The following is a 23,580-nucleotide window of genomic DNA, read 5'->3' on the forward strand; positions in this document are numbered from 1 at the left end:
CATTAAGAGAAAAAAAAGAGAAAAGGCAAAGAATTATTGCACCTCCATGTGTCAAGGGGATAGCGCGGTTGTTGGAAGCCTTTGAATATAATTTTATTGTACATACATGCAGTTTTCAAATAAAGAAATACACCAAAAACGAAATTTACTATGATTACAAATTGCAGTTATTACAACCTTTCCGTTAGCAGAAAAAGTGTTTCGTAGGCTGTCATGGTCAAATATAACCATGGCCTCAGTCAGTTCACGATTCGTGCAGGATGCCGGCTTGATGAGTCAGTCCTTGGCGAACTGTACTTGATACAGCGATTATCGACTACAATTCAGTCTGCTGTCACTGCATAACACAACTGGCATCATAATTCCAATTATAGTCGGCGGATTAACGACGGCGAGAAGAAAAGCAAAGGACGATGACAGGGGCCAAGTGAATGTTTATCGGCATATCGAAACCCAAATGTCTGTACAGTAGTGGTATAATTCATTACCGCCACTTACCATGTCGTCCTCAGCGCTAAGAAAAATTATAAAAGCACGTTTCTTGTTAAGTACAGAAACGAACTTAGTTAGGTAAGTTGGAGCATTTTTATTTCACGAGTCGCCTTTAACAACAGTTCTGGAGACGCTAGTTCGCATTCGTACACGTCTTGCAAATACTCTTTTGCTATAGTATTTTCTCCTCAACAGAGGCGTGGTTTGTCAGTACAGTCAGGAGGCTCCTGTGGAAACTGTACAAGATGGTAAGTAAACCTGAACGATATTGCGTTTAGCAGACGCATTTTTGTTTTCAGGGGATGCGCTTCCACTGCTAAAAGGTGCTTACTCTCACTGACAGCTCTTAAAAGTAATTATAACTGCTGCATAGTTTGTTGTTTGTTTTTGGACTGCACGTTATTATAAATATCTGGTCTTCCCTTCCGAATCTTGCTCATTAGCACTGTGCTTTCTGTGTTAAATAAATTTACCTAAATAACAGTGAAGTATGGGCATAACACTTGATTGTACTATGTCCATTTTCGAGTGGGGTTCCAGCCAAGCTACTGGTCTGCAATCTCCAGAGTTCATATTCAGAGCATACTGTAATAAAGCATTGATTCTAAATTATATCTAACATTTTTTGAGTAGCCTAAGTGTTCACACTGTTGAATAGCCAAAGTCAGGGAAGAAGACTGTGGCAAGTGATGAAAGCATGTATTCTCTGTAGAGTGAACTTTAGTACTAACTCAAGTATCTTGCATGGACACTTTATCCACATTAACAAAACTGTACAATTCGGGAGTGTCATTTTTCTAGTACTTTAATTTTTGTGTATGAACTTTTTTTAAATAATTGCTCTTTGTAAATTAATAGCTTCATATCTAGTTACATGGAAACAAAAGCTAGCTTTCAGAACTTCTTTCTCAATAACATGTATAATTACAGGTTTGCCAAGATACAAAATCACTTACAAAATATGATATGCACAAATTTACAATTGATTTGGGCATTTGTTTAAATGTGAACTAGGGGGTGCAGTAATAAGCACTGACTTCAACACTTAATAGTCCCTCTGAATTGTGCAGAAATTGAGCTTTATGTTGAGCACACCATAAAGGATTATAGAGAACTGTATGAAAGACCACGTCCCACTACCAGTAATCACATGTCCAAGAATGCCCTTTGTACAATTTCTCAAAACTGTGGAGCATAAAAATATTACATAGATAATTGTTTAAGAAAATATAAGGTCTTCTGTATATATCTCCTGCATTCAGAGAACAGTTCTGAAAAATACTTCATGAATTTGTGTTCTGTCTGGTGCTGAACTGTACATTACACAGCAAATTTCATAGCATTGTTAAAAAAAAACACCTGATCAACTATGTTACATAGGGGAATTTGAGACTGTATTGATTGTTTGACAGTGATAAGCAGGTAATTATAAGTAAAAATGCATTATTAGTCTTTGAGCATCTTTACAAGCAATCAGTGTGTTAAAAAATACCTTCATAAATGTCAGTACATAAAAGGACAATAATTTAAACATATACCGCACAGTTATGTAAATGACAATAACAGTAAACAATTAGCCTATGTAACAGACAACTAAAAAATATATGCACTACATAACTAGGTAACTGACAAGGCAGTAAACAAGGAAATACTTAGAATGAAGACAAAAAGTATGAAACAATAATAAAATACAAGTATACCTGAAAAATAGATAAAATAGGTACCAGTATCCAGCCTGTTGTTTATTAATAGTTAAGTCATTTAAGAAATGTAGGTCTTTGTTCGAACATTTGTGGAACCACCGATCAAAGTAAAATTGGTCCATGTATCATATAAATAAATTGTTTTGCTTTGTGTAACTGCAATGTAATTATTTCCAAAGGTGATGTTAAGGCATTAGGAAATCCTGTAACAGAAACTTGCCTTACCTTTCCCTACCTCTCTTTTTCCTTCATATCTCCTTGCCCTCCTCTTAACTCCTAAATTCCAGTCATACATGAATATTTCAAATTTTGTGTGTTTCCCACATCCTACAAGTTTTTCTCAAAGTCTTGTATGTGTATGCATGGATCACATCGCACACTTTCTTGTCAAAAACACATTCACATGATGTTTGTGAATCCTTTGGCAATTTGACAAATTATTGGAGAATAGTTTTGATGAACATATAAATTCTGAGTGGAACACTGAAACAAGAGTATCATCAAATGATTGTTCCTGAGTGAGTTCCATTATGCACATCATAATGTGAATGCTGCACCCTGGAGGGTTCTTGCACAGCTAGTTCATGAAACCAGTTGCTGCTGCCAGAAAAGTGCATTAGCCAGTATAGTTTTAATAGAAAGTGAAGTATGTATTACACGACACAGATTGATGTATTGCATACATGTTTCTAGCATATTTGACACAAAAAAAGTGGCAAATAGCAAATAGATGAATAAAAACTTTAATACTGATATGAGAAGGCAAACAAATTGAATCAAAATGGCAATGAAACACACACCAGTGAACACTGCAGTGTTCTCAGATTAGAGGTTCTTTATTTCTCATAGTTTTAACCTTCTGCACTTGAAATATGCCTATGGATGACCATAATGGTGCAAGGTTATCAGACTTCATGGTTGATATCACAGTCTTGTGTAATGCTGGAACTGAAATGCTTCAGGGTATATGGAACTTTTGTAAATAAAGGTGAAGAGTTTCTGCTGTAACTATCTCCATGCACTGTTCCATATCTTCTTCCAACATGACTACATGGGAAACATCACCTAAGAGAGTGTGACAGTTTGTTACATGAATGAATATCTCGTAAGCTTCATCTGTGTCTACCTGGATCTCTTACAGTACTGTTACACTATTGGCATTTACTCTGGGCATGCTCCATTACTCCAACCTGGTATGACAATGCATGGAGTTGCACAAACACTCATGCAGGTATTTCATCTTGTGGAGTTACTGCAATTTTCACCCTATCTTGAAGACACACAGCGTCCCTCTATACATTTGTTACATGCAAAAATAAATGAAACTTCCAAATAGGTTGATGCCCAATCATTCATCAGCTGTGTAGACACACAGTTACACATCACTCCACCAGAGTAATACAACACTTCTTGATGCAAAGACCCATCAAAACCTTTAGTATCAACTGCTGTATGTAACATGGACATAGGAACACAGTTATGGTGGCTGTGGGAGAATCGCTGTGACAATAACATTTATGCTTGTTATTATGCCTGATAAGGCAGAAGCCAAACCTTTCCTATGAAAATAAAATTAAGACAAGTAAATTTTGATAATTTAGGGTTGATCAGAGACAGTGAAAGGAGTGGCTGTTACTCAAGCAATGAAGGTGAGTACTGAATTGTACATATTAATGAATGAACTGTGAACAGCCCTTTGAATACTGTAATCTTGGCACTCATAAATACATACACTATTATTCTTTGATAGGTTATTATCCTGGAAAAGGAAATATCCTGTTAAACAGGCTCATTGAGTATAGTGATGTTTCCAACTCACAACTGGAAAGTTGTTAAATGCAAGAAACTTAAATATATCATCAAATAAATCTATACAAAGCATGCAAAGCTGCTGATGGTCATTTTGACTGCTCCTGACAGTAACAGACACAAGGATGACATAGGGTGTAAAACAGGAGATGTCATCAATTGGCAGCAATGCACATAAACAACTGGTAATAAATTACTTGCTCATCAAGTGAAATAAGTAGAACATCATGGCAACTCTTTCATTTATTCAGTATGTCACACATGGTGATCTGTAAATGTCATCTTGAAGGAGTGTGGAAGAAATCAAATTGTACACTAACAGGGAGAAAGAACTGAAGCCATCTTCTGTAAAGTATACTAGTGCTAATCTGCTTACACTGATGATTACTTCCAGGTTACTGTGATGTATGTATGCATGTATTAATTACAAGAAAAAAGGCTGCTCTGAGAAAATGTCAGTGCTGTGTCTCTTAAAGTATTCAGTTGCTAGAATGAAATTTTCACTCAGCAGCAGAGTGTGTGCTGATCTGAAACTTCCTGGCAGATTAAAACTGTGTGCTGGACCAAGACTCAAACTCGGGACCTTTGCCTTTTGCAGGCAAGTGCGTGGTACAGCACTTGCCCAAGAAAGATAAAGGTCCCGAGTTCGAGCCTTGGTCTGGCACACAGTTTTAATCTGCCAGAAAATATTTAGTTGGTATATTTATCCAGTTCTGAAAACAGAGAATTTATATGACTACAGAAACTGCTATCAGCTGTCCATTTACTGGCAAAGTCAACATCTACTTGTAAACATTAGTGTCATGTTGAATTTATATCCCCAAGTCTAAATATTTGGATAAATTTTAGGAATGGCTAATGATGTATTCTTTTACTTTCAATAACAGCAAGTTCAAATTCCTGATGGTGTCCACTGGAATACCTGTTGTCCATTGATCTCTAGAGAGGTATACATAGTCTCTGTTGATGATGGTTCTACTTCTAGTAATTTGGTTGTGAATTGCTAAGTTCATCATAAACTCACTCGTGTCAGTTATCATGAATACCATTACAGAGTATAGGTATTGACACAAAGGTGTAATAATCCATGGATCCCAGAAGAGGCATATGCAAGATGCTTGGTTATCAACTGTACACAATATTTTTATTGTTCACTTCTGTAGAATAAATTCTGTATTGACCTTAGCTGTGATTATCCAGTAGAACAATATTGAGTGAAAGTATGTTCTCAATAATACAATGTGAGAGATTTCGGACTACAAAGAGGGCAGAGCTGAACATTCTGATTAATCACATTATGGTGCCACCTTACCTCAGTTTTTAACTGTGTGGATTAATAAGAATTAATGCAAGGAGGTTGTGTGGGCACATCAGTCCCAACTTCCACTAACTGTAAGCAATTTTTTTGTTTGTTCACAATTATATAACACAAGTTTTTATAAGATGAAGGATTACACTGTTTGGTGTGAGCCAGTTGTAAGCGTGCGCCACTGTACTCCTGGCTTTGTCTGGTTTAAATTTGTTTCTGGCCCTTCATCAATGTAGTTACCAGCAGTAAACATCACAGTTTTTGAAAAGCTCTCTAAAGCCTTTTGGGACTTGGTATTTAATGTTTGCAATCTCAAATTTAGATTTACTCTTGTTGTATCATTTGTTTTCCGCTATTAAGATATGACTCAATTCATGATATGGATATGCATTTAACATCATACCCTGTTAGTCAACCAGTAATCAACAAATATTTCATAACACAAATAAAACATTTTAAATTTGTACACACGCTATGATAGTGAAAGTAGAGAGAGCTGGGATACTGGAGCTGCAATAACCTACTTGTTAAAGTTATTTAAATACTTCACTGTTAACATTTGAAATGATAAAATATTAAATCACCTTGTAAATTTTAAGTGAGAAAAATAACTGCCAATTTTTTTATTTTAAGGGTTTCTACATATCTCTTGATTTTCTACTGAGGAATATTGTAGAAGAAAGAGGCATTGTGCAACATTAAAACTTTTAATAATCTTTCTTCACTGAAGTTGCCAAGAATATTATACTCTCCCAGTTCTTCGTCACAGCAAGAATTGGAGATGTGAAGCTATTTACTGAGAATGGAAACCCAGTACCATAAACGGATTTTTTTCTATCAGTCTTCTGGCTGGTTTGATATGGCCCGCCACGAATTCCTCTACTGTGCTAACGTATTTATCTCAGAACGCCACTTGCTCCCAACATCCACAATTATTTATAGATATACTCCACTCTCTGTTTTCCCCCGTGCAGTTTTTACCATCTACAGCTCCCTCTAGTGCCATGCAAGTCATTTCCTTATGTCTTAACATGTGTCCTATCATTCCATTCCTTCTTCGTGTCAGTGTTCTCCATATCCCCCCCGCTCACTGATTTTGTGGGAAACCTCATCTCCTATCAGTATCAGTCTACCTTATTTTCAACATCCTTGCTTATAGCATCACATCTCTAACACTTCAATTCTCTTCTTTTCAGGTTTTCCTACAGTCCATGATTCACTTCCAGAGAATACTATGTTCCAGATGTACATTCTTAGAAATTTCTTCCTCAAACTAAGATCAATGTCTGATGATAGAAACTTCTTTTGGACAGGAATGGTCTCTTTGCTTGTGCTAGTCTGCTTTTTGTCTACTTCTTGGATTGTCCATCATATGTTATTTTGCTTTTAAGGTGGCAGAAATCCATCAGTTCATCTGCTTTGTGGTTCCCAATTTTTATGGTAAGTTTCTCATGAAATATATTTCCGCTAGTTCTCATTACTTTAGTCTTTCATCAGTTCACTTTCAGTCCATATCCTGTCCTCAGCAGACTGATCACTCCATTCAGTATGTCCTGTAATTCTTCCTTGTTTTCATTGAACATAGCAATGTCATCAGCAAATCTTATCATTGATATTATTTCACTTTGAATTTTAATCACACTTCTGAACCTACCTTTTACTTACTTCAATCATTGCCTTTTGGATGTATGGATTGAACAGTAGGGGAGAAAGGCTGCATTTTTCTTACTCCTTTTTAGTTCAAGCACTATGTTGTTCGTCCTCCATTCTTATACTTCCTTCTTGGCTCTTACACATATTGTGTGTTAACCAATCTTCCCTTATAGCTTACACCAATTTTTCTGAGAATTTTGGATGTCGTGCACCATTTTAAATTTCAAATGCTTTTTCTAAGGCAACAGATCCTACTAATGTGTCTTGAGTTTTCTTGAGTCTTGCTTCCATTATCAAGTGCAATGTCAGAACTGCCTCATTAGTGCCATTACATTTCTTAGGCCTAACTAAGCATCGTCTAACATGTTTTGGTTTTCTTTTCTGTTCTTCTGTATATTATTCTTGACAGCAACATTGATGCAAGAGCTGTTAAGCTGATTGTAGGATAATTCATGCACTTACCTACCTTTGCTATCTTCGGGATTGTGTGGACAATATTTCTTCAAAATTCTGAAGGTATATTTACAGTCTCGTAGGTATTACATACCAACTGAAAAGTTGTTTAATTGCCAAATCTATAAATGATTTTACGAATTCCAAAAGAATGTTATCTATGCTTTCCACCAAATTATCTCAAGTCTTCCAAAGTTCTATTAATCTCTCTCCAATACTAGATGTCAAGTGTTTTTCTCATTGATTTCTGTTTCTTCTTCTATCTTGTCATCAGACAAATCCTCCCCTTTGTAGAAGCCTTCAAAGAACTCTTTCCAGTCACCCAGTCTCTCCTCTTGCATTTGATAGTAGAATTCCTTGTACATTCTTAATATTGAAGACTTTGGATTTAATTTCACTGGAGGTTGTTTTGACTTTTCCATATGCTGGATTGGCCCTTCGAACAATCATTTCTTTTTTCATTTCTTCACATTCATCTTGCAACCATTTCATCCTGTGTATTTTATCCCTGAGTGACTTAAATTTCTCTATACCTTTCTCTTCCTGCACATTTTTGTACTTCCTTCTTTCATCGATCAATTGAAGTATTTCTTCTGTTACCCAAAAAATTCTTTGCAGTTACCTTTGTAAGGTCTCACTTTAGAATTTTATATATATTAGTATGTATGTAGTTGTTTTTCTGTGATCAGACCTTAAAGGGCAACGACTTACAACAGATCACATCAGGCACAGAAATAAACCATCTACCAGTTGTTCGTGACATTTCTCTAATTAAAGTCAATTGACTTGGAAATTACGCTTGATCAGTGTTTGTTTTAAACGAGAAAACAATGTATTTGAACTTAGTTTATTAGCTCCCAATAATGAATGCTTCGAGCTATGCCTTCCAAACCTTCACTTCTGTAATCCACACAGATAATTTGTCTTTACAGAGAAGTCACTATTTAATAGATCTTGATTCTTTCATTTACATCAGTTTCAACTTTTACTACAGTCTCCTATAGGTCATAATTCTTCCTCTCAATATTGCATTTAGCTTTTACTGCTGCCAATCTCCATCTTTACAATCTGACCAACACTTCTAGTTCTAGGCACCTACCTACCTGTCTGTCCACTCTTTACATATTGGAACAGTGAGGTGCACCTTGACAGTGCTCCTGCCACCAAAAACAGGTGCATTCCAGAATGTCAAGCCTTCTGGCTGGTGCATGCTAACGAAAGAGTGCAAATGTAGTAGACATAATACTCTTACTCCTTTCGTATCCCAGTATTTGTCTGTCCAACTTCTGTGATACCCCTTTTGGAGATGTTAATTCCCTTTTAACTAAACTGCTTACTGTACCTGCCCGGAAAGCAGTGCGTGTTAAAGCACCATTTTCAGAATGGGGAAGTGCACTGGCCCTGGATCGAATCCAACCATTGGATTGGTGGCAAGGATCGATGTGCTGGACAGCCTGGGTGTGGATTTTAGGCAGTTTCCCACATCCCAATGGGTGAACACTGGGCTGGTCCCCAAGTCTACCCTCTGTTATATGATTCACAAACATATAGAAAACTTTCACATGAATAATACCTCTGCAGACAGTTGAGGTATACATATTTGGCTCAGAGGCGGAGGTGAGGGGTGATAAGAAGGGCATCAGACCACAACTTAAAGTAACCGTGCCAATCATACACTGACGTGTGACAAAGGCACAAGAAAAAGAAGAAAACCACACTGCTTACTGTGGCAGTCATTACTGCCTTAAAGAATTACAAACTCACATCATTCCTTGGTACTTCTGTACCCCATTCTTTCCACATTGATTTTTCTGGAAAATGCTCTTAAACTTCATTCTATGCAAATTAATCTCCTCCTGAGCATGCCTTACAACCCACTCATTTCTGGATCCCTGTCTCACCAATATGTAATTCAGGTGGAATCTTCCCATGTCTCCATGTCATGTCCAAGTACACCATCTCTGCTTGTGATTTTTGAACAGCTAAAATTTATTGCAGAGCTCAATTAGTCTTTCTCCTGTCTCATTCCTACTACCTGGCTGATATTCCCCCATAACTCAGTTTTCTATTCCTTTCACTATGTTCCAATCCTTCACGATTATTACATAATCATCTCCCCTTATGTTCTGAATTGTGTGTTTACTACCTTCATATACTTTCTGTATCTCTTTATCTTCTGCTTGTGACACGGGCATGTCTCCCTGAACTGGTGCTGGTTTGCTGTCAATTTTGAAGAGAATAATCCTATAACTGAACTGTTCACAGTAATTTACTCTCTGCCCAACCTTCCATTCACAATGAAACCTACTCCCATTATACCATTTTCTGCTGCTGCTCTTATTAACCAATAGTCATCTGACCAGGTATCCTTTCCTCCTTTCCATTTCACTTCACTGACTCCTTTTATATCTAGACTGAGCCTTTACAGTTCTCTTCCTGATTTTCTAACTTTCCTACCACATTCACACTTCTGACATTCCATACTTTGAATCATATAATGTTACCCATTTGTTGATTACTCAGCATTTTCTCATTTTTACCTCCACTCTAGCAATCTCCTTCCAGAGATCCGAAAGGAATCTTTTGCTAATAGAGAGATCATAATGACACTTTTTCAATTACAGGCCACCTGTCCTGTTGGTACATGTTGTCTTTAATACAATGGTTTTCATTGCCTTCTACATCCTCAAGCTATTGATCAGTACTGATTCTTCTGCCTTTTAGGGACAGTCCCACACCAAGGGCAAGGTGATGCCCCAACTTCTGTCCACTCCTTTGCTCTTTTCGACAAGGCTGTTGGCAGAATATGTGTGACTCCATATACCAGAAGTCTTGGGCCATCTTTTGGGATGAGATTTTTTCAAAATTCAAACAATGGCTGGAATTAAACCTGAAACGTTTTGACTACTAACTGAGATCGCTACCTCTAGACCATGGTGACAGGTTTCCATACACTATATAGTACAGAAGAGGACAGCTTTAAGTGGTGTGACATGTTGGAATGAAGAGGAAGCTTGTCAGTTCGTGTGATGTCAGATGGAAGCTGTGTACTGCAATGTTGCCTAGAGAAATGGGGCTGTGAGTGCAGAACTGAATGGTTCAATCAGCTGTAGTAGTCTCAGTGACAATAACATGGCGAGCACAAGTAAAACAAAGCAGCCAGTTTTTCTGTCTGTATGGGATTCTCTTTTTTTCTATTTGTGTGATGTGGTGAAACTGCAAAACATTTAGTATGTAACGAAGAAGTGAAGAGCATTAAGAAATGTAATTTACAGTGTCATTATTCTGTGGACCATGGAGATGAATATGAGAAATGGCAAGGAGAACAGGACTCAGTAATATTGGAATTAAAGGAACGTGCTGATGTAGAGGCCTGTCAATGAAGCAAAGCATCTGTCTATGTGAGCCACAGAATAGTTCTTCTTATAGCCAAGAAAGTAGGGCCATTTACTAGTGGAAAATTTCCGAAGTAAGTAATTGTGATACCTGCTGAACAAATGTGTACTCATCAGGTGGAAGACTTTGAAAGAGTAAGTTTGATGTATTCTTCTCAGGCTATCAGCTGAGTGGTGGCATTGTCTTGTCGCAACGTTTCAATGAATTTTGTACCCATCATCTTCTGGCAAAGTGTCTGGATGCTGTGTTCTGCATATCTAAATAGCTGCTTGGCCATCGTTTGCTTCTGTAGGCTGGCCAAGCACATTCCTCCGGAAGGGGGTGCCATGTCGGTGGTGGTGGAGGGCCACGGCCCGGCTATCAATCTGTCTGCGGATGCCGCTGCCTTCAGATTGGAGCATTCCTGATGTATTTTGTCAGTTGCGGGATTCCACGCTGCACTGAACTGAAAACCACAATCCCTGTTTACTAAATTGTTGTGCAGATGTATCTCCACTGCCTCTTTGAAAATCAAGTCCCAGAAACCGTTGGCGCTGCACAGCTTCTTTGAACGATGGCGACAAGACAGCGCCACCACCTGGCTGATAACCCGAGAAGAATTCATCATTGGAATACGCCGAGAAAGACTGCAATCGCAAGAGTAAGTTTGTCTCCTAAGACTACTGCATTGTGTATTCAGGAAATGGGTGTAGATGTCCAAGAGAAACTAAGTGTTATGACACGTAAACTTGTATATTATTCATCGGCTGTCGATGAGTGGTGAGATATCAAATACTGGGCAGTTAGCTGTTTTGATTAGGGGTGTCATCAATGACAAATTGAACATCACAGAGGAAGTATTGGATTTACTTCCCCTTAAGGGCACCACCGCAGGGTTGGACACTTTCAAAGGTGTTCAAAGAGCTGTTGAAAGTGCTGGCCTGATTTGAAATTAGATGGTTTCTGCCACAGATGTGGCTCTTTCTGTGGTAGGAGTCAATGCTGGATTAATAACACAGATGAAAGTACATATGAAACATGTTCCTTGCAAGACTTATGATCTTGTTGCAATCCACTGCATCTTTTATCAAGAGAATCTTTGTGCCAGGTACATTAAAGTTAAAAATGGTGTGGATACCATGTTTTAAGCTATAAATCCCATCCTTTCAAGAGACCTTAGACACAGAGAGTTTAAAATTTTTCTTGAAGAGTGTGGCAGTCTGTATTGTGATCTCCATTAGCATTGTGAAGTGTGCTGGCTAACCAGGATAAGGTGTTAGATTGGGTTTTCGAGTTAAGAGATGAAATAGCATTATTCATGACAAATTAAAATAGTCCACTTCTTGGTTGCAAGAAAAAACCTGATTTTGTGACTTAGCTTTCCTTGCTGATTTAATTTAAATAAATCATTCCAAGGCAAGGGCCTCATCATAATAGGAATGTATTGTAGTATCAAAGCTGTCCAAATGGCATTGGATCTGTGAACAAATCAACTGCTGGCTGGATACATTGTGCATTTTCCGAAGTTGTCACATATGTGTACTCCAGATATTAGTCTCTCTGATGAATATGTGCAGATCCTACAAAATCTTCTTAACCAGTTTGAGTTCAGGTTTCATGATGTAGCAACATCACCTATTATGTTTCTTTGCAACCTTCTATTCAGTAAGTCATCAAAGTTCCTACTGGCAACCAAATGGAACTGTTAAATGTACAGTGTGATGATTTATCGAAAGACAAGTATTACCACAAGGAAAACCTTGTTGATTTCTACAAGAATGTTAGTCAAACCAGATTTTGTGGTTGTATGCACTCACTCCACAGATATTATGTATCTTTGTTTCAACTAACATGGGAGACCAATTCTCATCTGTTACAAGTCCAAATCCTGAAGCACCTTGTCAGATCACAACCTAACACCCAGTCTTGGATTACAAACATCACAGACATTATTTCCTAATATTGATAAACTAGTTGAAGAAAAATGAAACAGAAAATGTCTACATAATTGTTCTGTATAGCTCTCTTTTAAATGTAGCAAAAATAGTATTATGCTCTGTTCTAGTTATGTTATAATATGATTGTCCTACAGTCACATAGATACAAAATGCTGTTATTGTTGTGGTATTCAGTCCTGAGACTGGTTTGATGCAGCTCTCCATGCTACTCTATCCTGTGCAAGCTTCTTCATCTCCCAGTACCTACTGCAACCTACATCCTTCTGAATCTGCTAAGTGTATTCATCTCTTGGTCTCCCTCTACGATTTTTACCCTCCACGCTGCCCTCCAATACTAAATTGGTGATCCCTTGATGCCTCAACACATGTCCTACCAACCGATCCCTTCTTCTAGTCAAGTTGTGCCACAAACTTCTCTTCTCCCCAATCCTATTCAATACTTCCTCATTAGTTATGTGATCTACCCATCTAATCTTCAGCATTCTTCTGTAGCACCACATTTCAAAAGCTTCTATTCTCTTCTTGTCCAAACTATTTATCGTCCATGTTTCACTTCCATACATGGCTACACTTCATACAAATACTTTCAGAAAAGACTTCCTGACATTTAAATCTATACTCGATGTTAACAAATTTCTCTCCTTCAGAAATGCTTTCCTTGCCATTACCAGTCTACATTTTATATCCTCTCTACTTTGACCATCATCAGTTATTTTGCTCCCCAAATAGCAAAACTCCTTTACTACTTCAAGTGCCTCATTTCCTAATCTAATTCCCTCAGCATCACTCGACTTAATTCGACTACATTCCATTATCCTCGTTTTGCTTTTGTTGATGTTCATCTTATACCCTCCTTTCAAGACAGTGTCCATTCCGTTCAACTGCTCTTCCAAGTCCTTTGCTGTCTCTGACAGAATTACAACGTCATTGGCGAACCTCAAAGTTTTTATTTCTTCTCTAGGGATTTTAATACCTACTCTGAATTTTTCTTTTGTTTCCTTCACCGCTTGCTCCATATACAGATTGAATAACATGGGGGAGAGACTACAACCCTGTCTCACTCCCTTCTTAACCACTGCTTCCCTTTCATGTCCCTCGACTCTTATAACTGCCATCTGGTTTCTGTACAAACTGTAAATAGCCTTTTGCTCCCTGTATTTTACCCCTGCCACCTTCAGAATTTGAAAGAGTGTATTCCAGTCAAAATTGTCAAAAGCTTTCTCTAAGTCTACAAATGCTAGAAACGTAGGTTTGCCCCGAGGTCGGCTTCTACCAGTTTTTCCATTCGCCTGTAAAGAATTCGCATTAGTATTTTGCAGCTGTGACTTATTAAACTGATAGTTCGGTAATTTTCACATCTGTCAACACCTGCTTTCTTTGGGATTGCAATTATTATATTCTTCTTGAAGTCTGAGGGTATTTCGTCTGTTTCATATATCTTGCTCACCAGATGGTAGAGTTTCGTCAGGACTGGCTCTCCCAAGGCTGTCAATAGTTATAATGGAATGTTGTCTACTCCCGGGGCCTTGTTTCAACTCAGGTCTTTCAGTGCTCTGTCAAACTCTTCACGCAGTATTATATCTCTACATACTCTTCCATTTCCGTAATATTGTCCTCAAGTACATTGCCCTTGTATAGACCCTCTATACAGGGTGTTACAAAAAGGTGCAACCAAACTTTCAGAAAACATTCCTCACACACAAATAAAGAAAAGATGTTATGTGGACATGTGTCCGGAAACGCTTAATTTCCATGTTAGAGCTCATTTTAGTTTCGTCAGTATGTACTGTACTTCCTCGATTCACCGCCAGTTGGCCCAATTGAAGGAAGGTAATGTTGACTTCGGTGCTTGTGTTGACATGCGACTCATTGCTCTACAGTACTAGCATCAAGCACATCAGTACGTAGCATCAACAGGTTAGTGTTCATCACGAACGTGGTTTTGCAGTCACTGCAATGTTTACAAATGCGGAGTTGGCAGATGCCCATTTGATGTATGGCTTAGCATGGGGCAATAGCCGTGGCGCAGTACATTTGTATCGAGACAGATTTCCAGAACGAAGGTGTCCCAACAGGAAGACGTTCGAAGCAATTGATCGGCGTCTTAGTGAGCACGGAACATTCCAGCCTATGACTCGCGGCTGGGGAAGACCTAAAACGACGAGGACACCTACAGTGGACGAGGCAATTCTTCCTGCAGTTGACGATAACCCTAATGTCAGCGTCAGAGAAGTTGCTGCTGTATGAGGTAACGTTGACCACGTCACTGTATGGAGAGCGCTACGGGAGAACCAGTTGTTTCCGTACCATGTACAGCGTGTGCAGGCACTATCAGCAGCTGATTGGCCTCGACGGGTACACTTCTGCGAATGGTTCATCCAACAATGTGTCAATCCTCATTTCAGCACAAATGTTCTATTTACGGATGAGGCTTCATTCCAGCATGATCAAATTGTAAATTTTCACAATTAACATGTGTGGGCTGACGAGAATCCGCATGCAATTGTACAATCACGTCATCCACACAAATTTTCTGTGAATGTTTGGGCAGGCATTGTTGGTGATGTCTTGATTGGGCCCCATGTTCTTCCACCTACGCTCAATGGAGCACCATGATTTCATACGGGACATTCTACCTGTACTGCTGGAACATGTGCCTTTACAAGTATGACACAACATGCGGTTCATGCATGATGGAACTCCTGCACATTTCAGTCGAAGTGTTCGTACGCTTCTCAACAACAGATTCGGTGACTGATGGATTGGTAGAGGCGGACCAATTCCATGGCCTTCACGCTTTCCTGACCTCAACCCTCTTGACTTTCATTTATGGGGGCATTTGAAAGCTCTTTGTCTACACAACCCCGGTACCAAATGTAGAGACTCTTCATGCTCGTATTGTGGACGGCTGTGATACAATACGCCATTCTCCAGGGCTGCATCAGCGCATCAGGGATTCCATGTGACAGAGGGTGGATGCATGTATCCTCGCTAACAGAGGACGTTTTGGACATTTCCTCTAACAAAGTGTTTTAAGTCACACTGGTACGTTCTGTTGCTGTGTGTTTCCATTCCATTATTAATGTGATTTGAAGAGAAGTAATAAAATGAGCTCTAACATGGAAAGTAAGCATTTCCGGACACATGTCCACATAACATATTTTCTTTCTTTGTGTGTGAGGAATGTTTCCTGAAAGTTTGGCCGTACCTTTTTGTAACCCTGTATACTCCTTCCACCTTTCTGCTTTCCCTTCTTTGCTTAGAACTGGGTTTCCATCTGAGTTTTTGATATTCATACAAGTGGTTCTCTTTTCTCTGAAGGTCTCTTTAATTTTCCTGTAGGCTGTTATCTATTTTACCGCTAGTGAGATAAGCCTCTACATACTTACATTTGTCTTCTTGCCATGCCTGCTTAGCCATTTTGCACGTCCTGTCGATCTCATTTTTGAGACGTTTGTATTCCTTTTTGCCTGCTTCATTTACTGCATTTTTATATTTTCTCCTTTCATCAATTAAATTCAGTATTGCTTCTGTTACCCAAGGATTTCTACTAGCCCTCGTCTTTTTACCTACTTGATCCTCTGCTGCCTTCACTTCTTCATCCCTCAAAGCTACCCATTCTTCTTCTACTGTATTTCTTTCCCCAATTCGTGTCAATTGTCCCCTTATGCTCTCCCTGAAACTCTGTACAACCTCTGGTTCTTTCAGTTTATCCAGGTCCCATCTCCTTAAATTCCCACCTTTTTGCAGTTTCTTCAGTTTTAATCTACAGGTCGTAACCAATAGATTGTGGTCAGAATCCACATCTGCCCCTGGAAATGTCTTACAATTTAAAACCTGGTTCCTAAATCTCTGTCTTACCATTATATAATCCATCTGAAACCTGTCAGTATTTCCAGCGTTCTTCCATGTATACAACCTTCTTTCATGATTCTTGAACCATGTGTTAGCTATGATTAAGTTGTGCTCTGTGCAAAATTCTACCAGGTGGCTTCCTCTTTCATTTCTTACCCCCCCCAATCCATATTCACCTACTATGTTTCCTTCTCTCCCTTTTCCTACTACCGAATTCCAGTCACCCATGACTATTAAATTTTCGTCTCCCTTCACAATCTGAATAATTTCTTTTATTTCATCATACATTTCTTCAATTTCTTCGTCATCTGCAGAGCTAGTTGGCATATAAGCTTGTACTACTGTAGTAGGCGTGGGCTTCATATCTATCTTGGCCACAATAATGCATTTACTATGCTGTTTGTAGTAGCTTACCCGCATTCCTATTTTCCTATTCATTATTAAACCTACTCCTGCATTACCCCTATTTGATTTTGTGTTTATAACCCTGTAGTAACCTGACCAGAAGTCTTGTGCCTCCTTCCACTGAACTTCACTAATTTCCACTATATCTAACTTTAACCTATCCATTTCCCTTTTTAAATTTTCTAACCATCTGCCCGATTAAGGGATCTGACATTCCACACTCCGATCCGTAGAATGCCAGTTTTCTTTCTCCTGATAACAACATCCTCTTGAGTAGTCCCCACCCGGAGATCCGAATGGGGGACTATTTTACCTCTGGAATATTTTACCCAAGAGGACGCCATCATCATTTAACCATACAGTAAAGCTGCATGCCCTCGGGAAAAATTACGGCCGTAGTTTCCCCTTGCTTTCAGCTGTTTGCAGTACCAGCACAGCAAGACCGTTTTGGTTAGTGTTACTAGGCCAGATCAGTCAATCATCCAGACTGTTGCCCTTGCAACTACTGAAAAGGCTGCTGCCCCTCTTCAGGAACCACACATTTGTCTGGCCTCTCAACAGATACCCCTCCGTTGTGGTTGCACCTACAGTACGACTATCTGTATCGCTGAGGCACGCAAGCCTCCCCACCAACGGCAAGGTCCATGCTTCCAGGGGGGGATATGCAATTGTTCATAATCTGTGACCCATATATAATTTAAACATTCAGCATTACAATTATGATATCCAAGACATCAGTTGTGTTATTAACACCAGACCTGTTTGCTGCATCCCACATGCTTCTTTCCCTGCCAACACCAGTACAGAAGACATAGACATCACATACTGAACTCCTCTTCCTTTGGAGCATGTACAGAGCTGTGGACTGATGTCATACCAGCACTACCAATTCTCCTTTGATAGAGTCTATAGATGGAGACTAGGCACACACTACTAATGAGAAATTTAACTTTTATTTTATTGACAAGCAACCCGAGGATCTGATGATTCTGATCTCAGGCTCTGAGATAAACACTCAGGCTTGGGCTGAAGTGTCTGTGAGCATAACTCTGCCAAGGTTTAGCACTATTCATGTGTCTCATGGAACCGGGGCCTGGTAGGCTAGCATATCACAGATGGGTTGTTGGAAATTTTACTGCACTTGCAAGTTCCTCACACGTCGGAATTCTGATCTTAGTGAAAGGCTGCTGGGAGCAATGGATTAAGGGAACCTAGGTAATGGCTTTAGGTCATGAGATACACCTAGCTACTTCTGTTTCTGTGACTTTCTGTACAAAGTTTGGCTGATGACACATTAGAAAACCAATTGCTTCTATTTTCTAACATTTTGGGAGAATAAACTGCAGATAGAAGAGAAATTAAGTTACATCAAACGGACTACAGTAGTATTATTAGGTGGGGAAAAAACAGAGGCCAAATGAAATTAAAATTAAATCACATATTTCATTACAGAGGAACTGAGCTGGGAGAAAAGTCAGATGAAAACTTTGTTGTAAATTTAAGATTAAAAACAATACTATAGATAGAGAAGAGATCTTAGACATAATAGCAAGACTTATAAAAAAAATGTTGCATGAAAATCATTTAAGTCTATGCCCCAATGTCCTCCCTCTCTGATGAAATGACAGGAGCTTCTGCCTTTACTACTTGTTTCAAAGATTAATTCCTTCCATAGTCCTTAATGAACCAATAAAGCTTGTGACATCATTTCTGCAAGGTCCTTTGTCTTCTGTTTTTCTATCTTGTGCCAGTAAGACACTGACACTGCATATTTTCCTATACCACAATAAGAGCCCTCAATTTATTGCACAAACACAAGATACCATAAATAGCAGGGTGGAACAATGAGTTCACTTGACAACAAACGCTAGTCTACCAAGCAGAGTTTTTGAGACAAAACAAAGTATCATAGCAGTATTTGTTGTCAATGGGTCCACATAGCAGATCACAATGGTAAACAACATAGTCTAACAATGTTGATGTTGAAATGTTAATTGATCTTTATCCCAGACACCATGCCACTAAGGCCTTAACACGACATTGCCCTGCTCTTGTGTGCTTCCCTCTCATGAGAGACTGCCCCAAGCTGCATAGCCATCTCTGATGGGCTTGTATGAATAGTGCTTCTGGATACTATATCCCTCCCCATTGGGTTCGGTACAATAGGCCAAAATGACCCTGCAGCACTGACAGTCCCCAGTCTGGGAACAGCCTGGCCACTGGAGCATCTGGCTGAGAGACCCTGGTTGTGATCTCCATTAGAGGGACTTGTTAAAACTGTGTGCCCGACCGAGACTCGAACTCGGGACCTTTGCCTTTCGCGGGCAAAGGTCCCGAGTTCGAGTCTCGGTCGGGCACGCAGTTTTAATCTGCCAGGAAGTTTCATATCAGCACACACTCCGCTGCAGAGTGAAAATCTCATTCTGGAGAGGGACTTGTGTCAGTTGGAGCAGGAGGTGTGGCTGTCATAGTACTGGCTCAAGTTGCTACAGAAGTTACAGAGGATGAGGGGAGGGAGGGGGGTGGGTGTAGTGATGGTGGTGGTGGTGGTGGTGGTGGTGTCACCATCACAGCTACAACTGATTTTGGTGTCTTCTCTGCAGGCCCCACTACTGGCGTCAACCTCATACGTGAGGTAGCCCTGCAAAGACATAACCGTGGATGAATATAAGGTATCGTCTATATGAAACAGAACATCCTAGTGTGTGTAAACACAATGGTTGTTAGGCTCATTATGTTCTTGACTCTGGAGGCAGGAGATGGAACAGCATCCTTGGCTGACAGCTGTGAAATACCTCAGTCAGGCTCCTTCCATTAGTCACCATTGTTCTGTAAGTGTTAAGAAATAGTTAGAGCTGTGTTCTTGGATGCCTCCCCAGAAGTTTTCAGCATCCGCTGTTCAAATGTCATGATCTTACTTTCCATTTTGCCATTGCTTCAAAGGTGAATAGTGCCAATTTCCTGTGTTATGTACCATTCTTATATCAGAAATCCTCAAGGTTCTTCATTCTAAATTGTGGTCTATGGTCATAAATTATTGTCTGAGGAGGTCTTCAATAAAAAAATTAAAAAGAAAACTTTTGTTCATTGCCCTAATTGATGTTTCTGTGGTAGTGGATATAATTTTATTAATATAAGGGAAGTTTGACAATGTGTTCACCTGCACAGACTTCACCACCACCACCACCACCTTCATGGAACTGAGGAAGGGACCACCAAAATCAATATGGAGTCACTGCATGGATGTTGACAGAGATGCAGAATGATGGTGAGGCTTAGGCGATAAACATATTGGGAGCCCAAGCTTTTCAGTCTTGTCATTCCCAATTGGCTCTGGTGGAGTGAAGGAAAAACTCATTGTTTCAATACTGTGGAAAAATGGTGACATGACACGGCTGATCATCATCTGTGGAAATCATTATGCCATTTAATAGTTGTACTGATGGCATATCAGGAAAAAGTGTTGAGCTGCATGTCCACAAGGTGTTTTTTCAGCCATTCTGTTATGTATATGACAATCTGTAATGAGACTGAGCTGTCACTTGTAACTTGAGCAATGATCAGGGATGTCACAGGGAAGTTGTTGATTGCTGAAGTTCCAAATCTAATTGTAAGCAGATAACTGTATCCTTGTATGATGGTCCCTAACCCGCAGGTAAATGAGTCTAGGCATCAGTGCTTGCATGTTTCCCTGTTAACTTTTAGTAGATGGCATGGTTGTACTAACGTAGATACAGTGCTCACCACTGCAGTCTTTAAGCTGTCTTTTCTGAGATTTGTTGTCTGTGGACCAAATTATCCAAGGAATGGTTTTTGGTCAGTGACCAAATGGAATTTCACATCATTCACATATATGAGATTTCTTTAGTGCAAAAATTACAGTAAGTGCCTCATTTTCAATTTGTGAATAATTTCTTTAGACTGCTGTTAACGTCTTCTAAGCAGAATGAATGGGCAACTCTGCTACACCTTGATTTTGAAGTGCAAGCACCGCACCTAGACTGTATTGGGACACATCTGCTGCTACCACTGATGTTTTTCTAGGTGTGTACATGGCTAGAAAGGGTCATGATTGGAGTTTCCATTTCAGTTTTTGGAATGTTAATTGTCATTCCTTTAATCAAATAAACATTAAATCTTTATAGCATTGTTTATTGAATGAATGCAGATCAACTGCTTCTGTGATAAATATTGAGTAATGGCTGAGTTTCCGTAAGAATGCTTGTAGTATTGATAGTTTCTATGTGTATGGTAGTACACTGATAGCAGCTACATGGTGCTCTTCGTGTATGGTGCCTTTTGTGCTAATCCATGCTGAGGCACTCTACTTTCTTTTTGAAATACTTATATTTGTCAATGTTACACTTTAGGTCGGCTTCTTAAAGATGACAAAATATTGCATGCAAATTCTTCAGGTGCTCAGTTTTGCTATGATCTGTCTCTAAGATATTGTCAGGTAACTTGTGCAACAAGTGAAGATGCTCATAGTTGCTCAAGATAATACTGAGAAATTGTTGGCACAATTTTGACACAACCAGAAGCAGTATATTTTTGCACAAGCCAAAGGACTTTTGGTAACCATTATATTTTGTGAAGTTTTGTCTAGTGGCAACTGCAGCAAGTATCTTCTAAATTAGTTTTTAAGAAATACTCCCCTTGAGCTAATTTTGATGGCAATTTTTGTAGCTTGGGGATTAGACATGAATCTATGATTGACTCATAATTAATTGTTGATTTTAAATCTCCACATTATCTTAGTAATTCACTTGGTTTCTTTCTTACTGTTGTCATTATATCCTAATTACGTGACATGAAAGGTTTGAGAATTTCCAAACTTTTTTGGTGGTCAGGTTCTTCTTTAATTGATTGTGTTGCTGCAGTTGGCGCTAGGTATACCATGCAGAATTTGGATGTTGCTTCAGGCTTTAAAATGATATGCACTGTGAAATTGTTAGTATACTAAAGACCTGGTGCAAATAGTGACTCAAATTCCTTATGTAAGTATTTTAGGGTTTGAAGAGAATGTCCTGCTCAATTAAACGTACTGTGACCTGTATGTGGATTCAAAATTTGTAGATACAGTGTCTCAAAATATTTGTTATTCTATACTGATCCACTATCAATAGTTGCAAGTCACTTTCTTATACTTTGCTTCAGCACTGAATGTGTCCATATTCGAGTGCTCTGATCACTCTATGGCACCAAATGTGGCATGGACACAATTTGATGATAAATTTCCAAGTTGATTAAAGTTACTATAGCACCAGTGCAATTAAGAAACACCTTTGGTATTACTTTATAGTTAGGTTCACTGACATTTTGTAGGATTTTTTCCACCACAGGTTCTGTAATATTTAGCTACTACTGTGTCTATTTTTCATGCTGAACCTTCCCAGAACCCCTGCACTTAATTGCTATAGTACACAACTACTGAATGGCCTTGTTTGTTACAGCACTGTCATACCGCATCACAGAAACAGCAGTTAAGCCAGTTGTATGAAGTGAAACATTGAGTGCAAGAAATGAGAGCACAGTGACTGCTGAAGTGTGAATGTTGTATACATTCCCCCTGTATTCCATGAGGTGGGAAAAGTTTCAGGTTGCTGTCCAGGCTGGCATGCTATTTGCTTGCTCTGCACTGATTTTTGGCTGAAGCCTGGCTAACAATTTGATGCTGTGGCAGCATTTGAACTACTCATACATGAGCTTCTATAGCTTCATACTTTAACTATATCTGGAAGCTAATCTATAAGTTCTGCATTGGTCCATTGAGTGAGGTCTGTTGCTTGAGTAATTTGGATTTAGTAATTTTAATGCTTTGTGGCAGATTTATTTATCTGCATATCATTACTCAGTGAATTCATGTATGACACTGACCACATATATGAGACTGACAACATTAAAATGAGCACTTGTGATCTAAACCAAGCTTTGATAAGCTTGGCCTGACTTTTTTGTGACTGATGAAAATGCAGTATAGCTGCTACTATGGGTGTTTGCTTCTATTATATGTCATTAGCAATTCAGACATTTCTACAAAAGGCAACAAATCAGGGTCTGCTGCTGGAGCTAGTTTATGCAGTAACTGAAACATATCTGGACCATACCAAGAAAGAAAGACTTGCTTCTGACTATTGAGATTGGTTTACCTCAAATGCTGTGAAGTGCTGTTGCAGTCTATAGGATTACTAGTCTTCTTTATCATCATTGAATGCCGAGAATGCATGTGGCAAGACTGCAGGCTGCTTTGGTCCTGCTGGCAGCTGCGGGAGGGGGGGGGGGGGGGGCTGATGGTGGGTGCTATCTGCTCCAGATGAAGCTCCACAAATTGTGCTCCTAGCTTTCATTCTTGCTGCTCCTGTTGCTCAAGTCGTTGCTCTTGCTGTACCCACTCTTGTTCCATTTACTGTTCTTCCAAGTCCATTTGTAGCTGACATGCCTTTACAAATTCCAGATGCATTTTACTGGTTTTTGTTCACACACAATTGAAAATACCTCATAACCACACTTTACTGAACTAATACAAGATACGTTAATGACAGGATGGAACACAGAGTTCACTCAGCAG

General features: G+C 39.2%; 1 protein-coding gene across 1 annotated transcript in view; it reads left to right on the forward strand.

Moving 5' to 3' along the window:
* The first annotated feature begins 228 nt into the window (after positions 1-228).
* Positions 229-23,580, forward strand: part of LOC124776683 (acyl-coenzyme A thioesterase 9, mitochondrial-like) — a 91,657-nt gene continuing 68,305 nt past the window's right edge. Inside the window, exons 1-2 of the mRNA XM_047251786.1 lie at positions 229-570; positions 688-740. Coding sequence (XP_047107742.1) covers positions 500-570; positions 688-740 — 124 coding nt within the window. The 5' untranslated portion in view covers positions 229-499. The remainder of the gene's footprint in view (positions 571-687; positions 741-23,580) is intronic.

Source organism: Schistocerca piceifrons, chromosome 2, assembly GCF_021461385.2.
Source record: "Schistocerca piceifrons isolate TAMUIC-IGC-003096 chromosome 2, iqSchPice1.1, whole genome shotgun sequence".
NCBI classification, from domain to species: Eukaryota; Metazoa; Arthropoda; class Insecta; order Orthoptera; family Acrididae; genus Schistocerca; species Schistocerca piceifrons.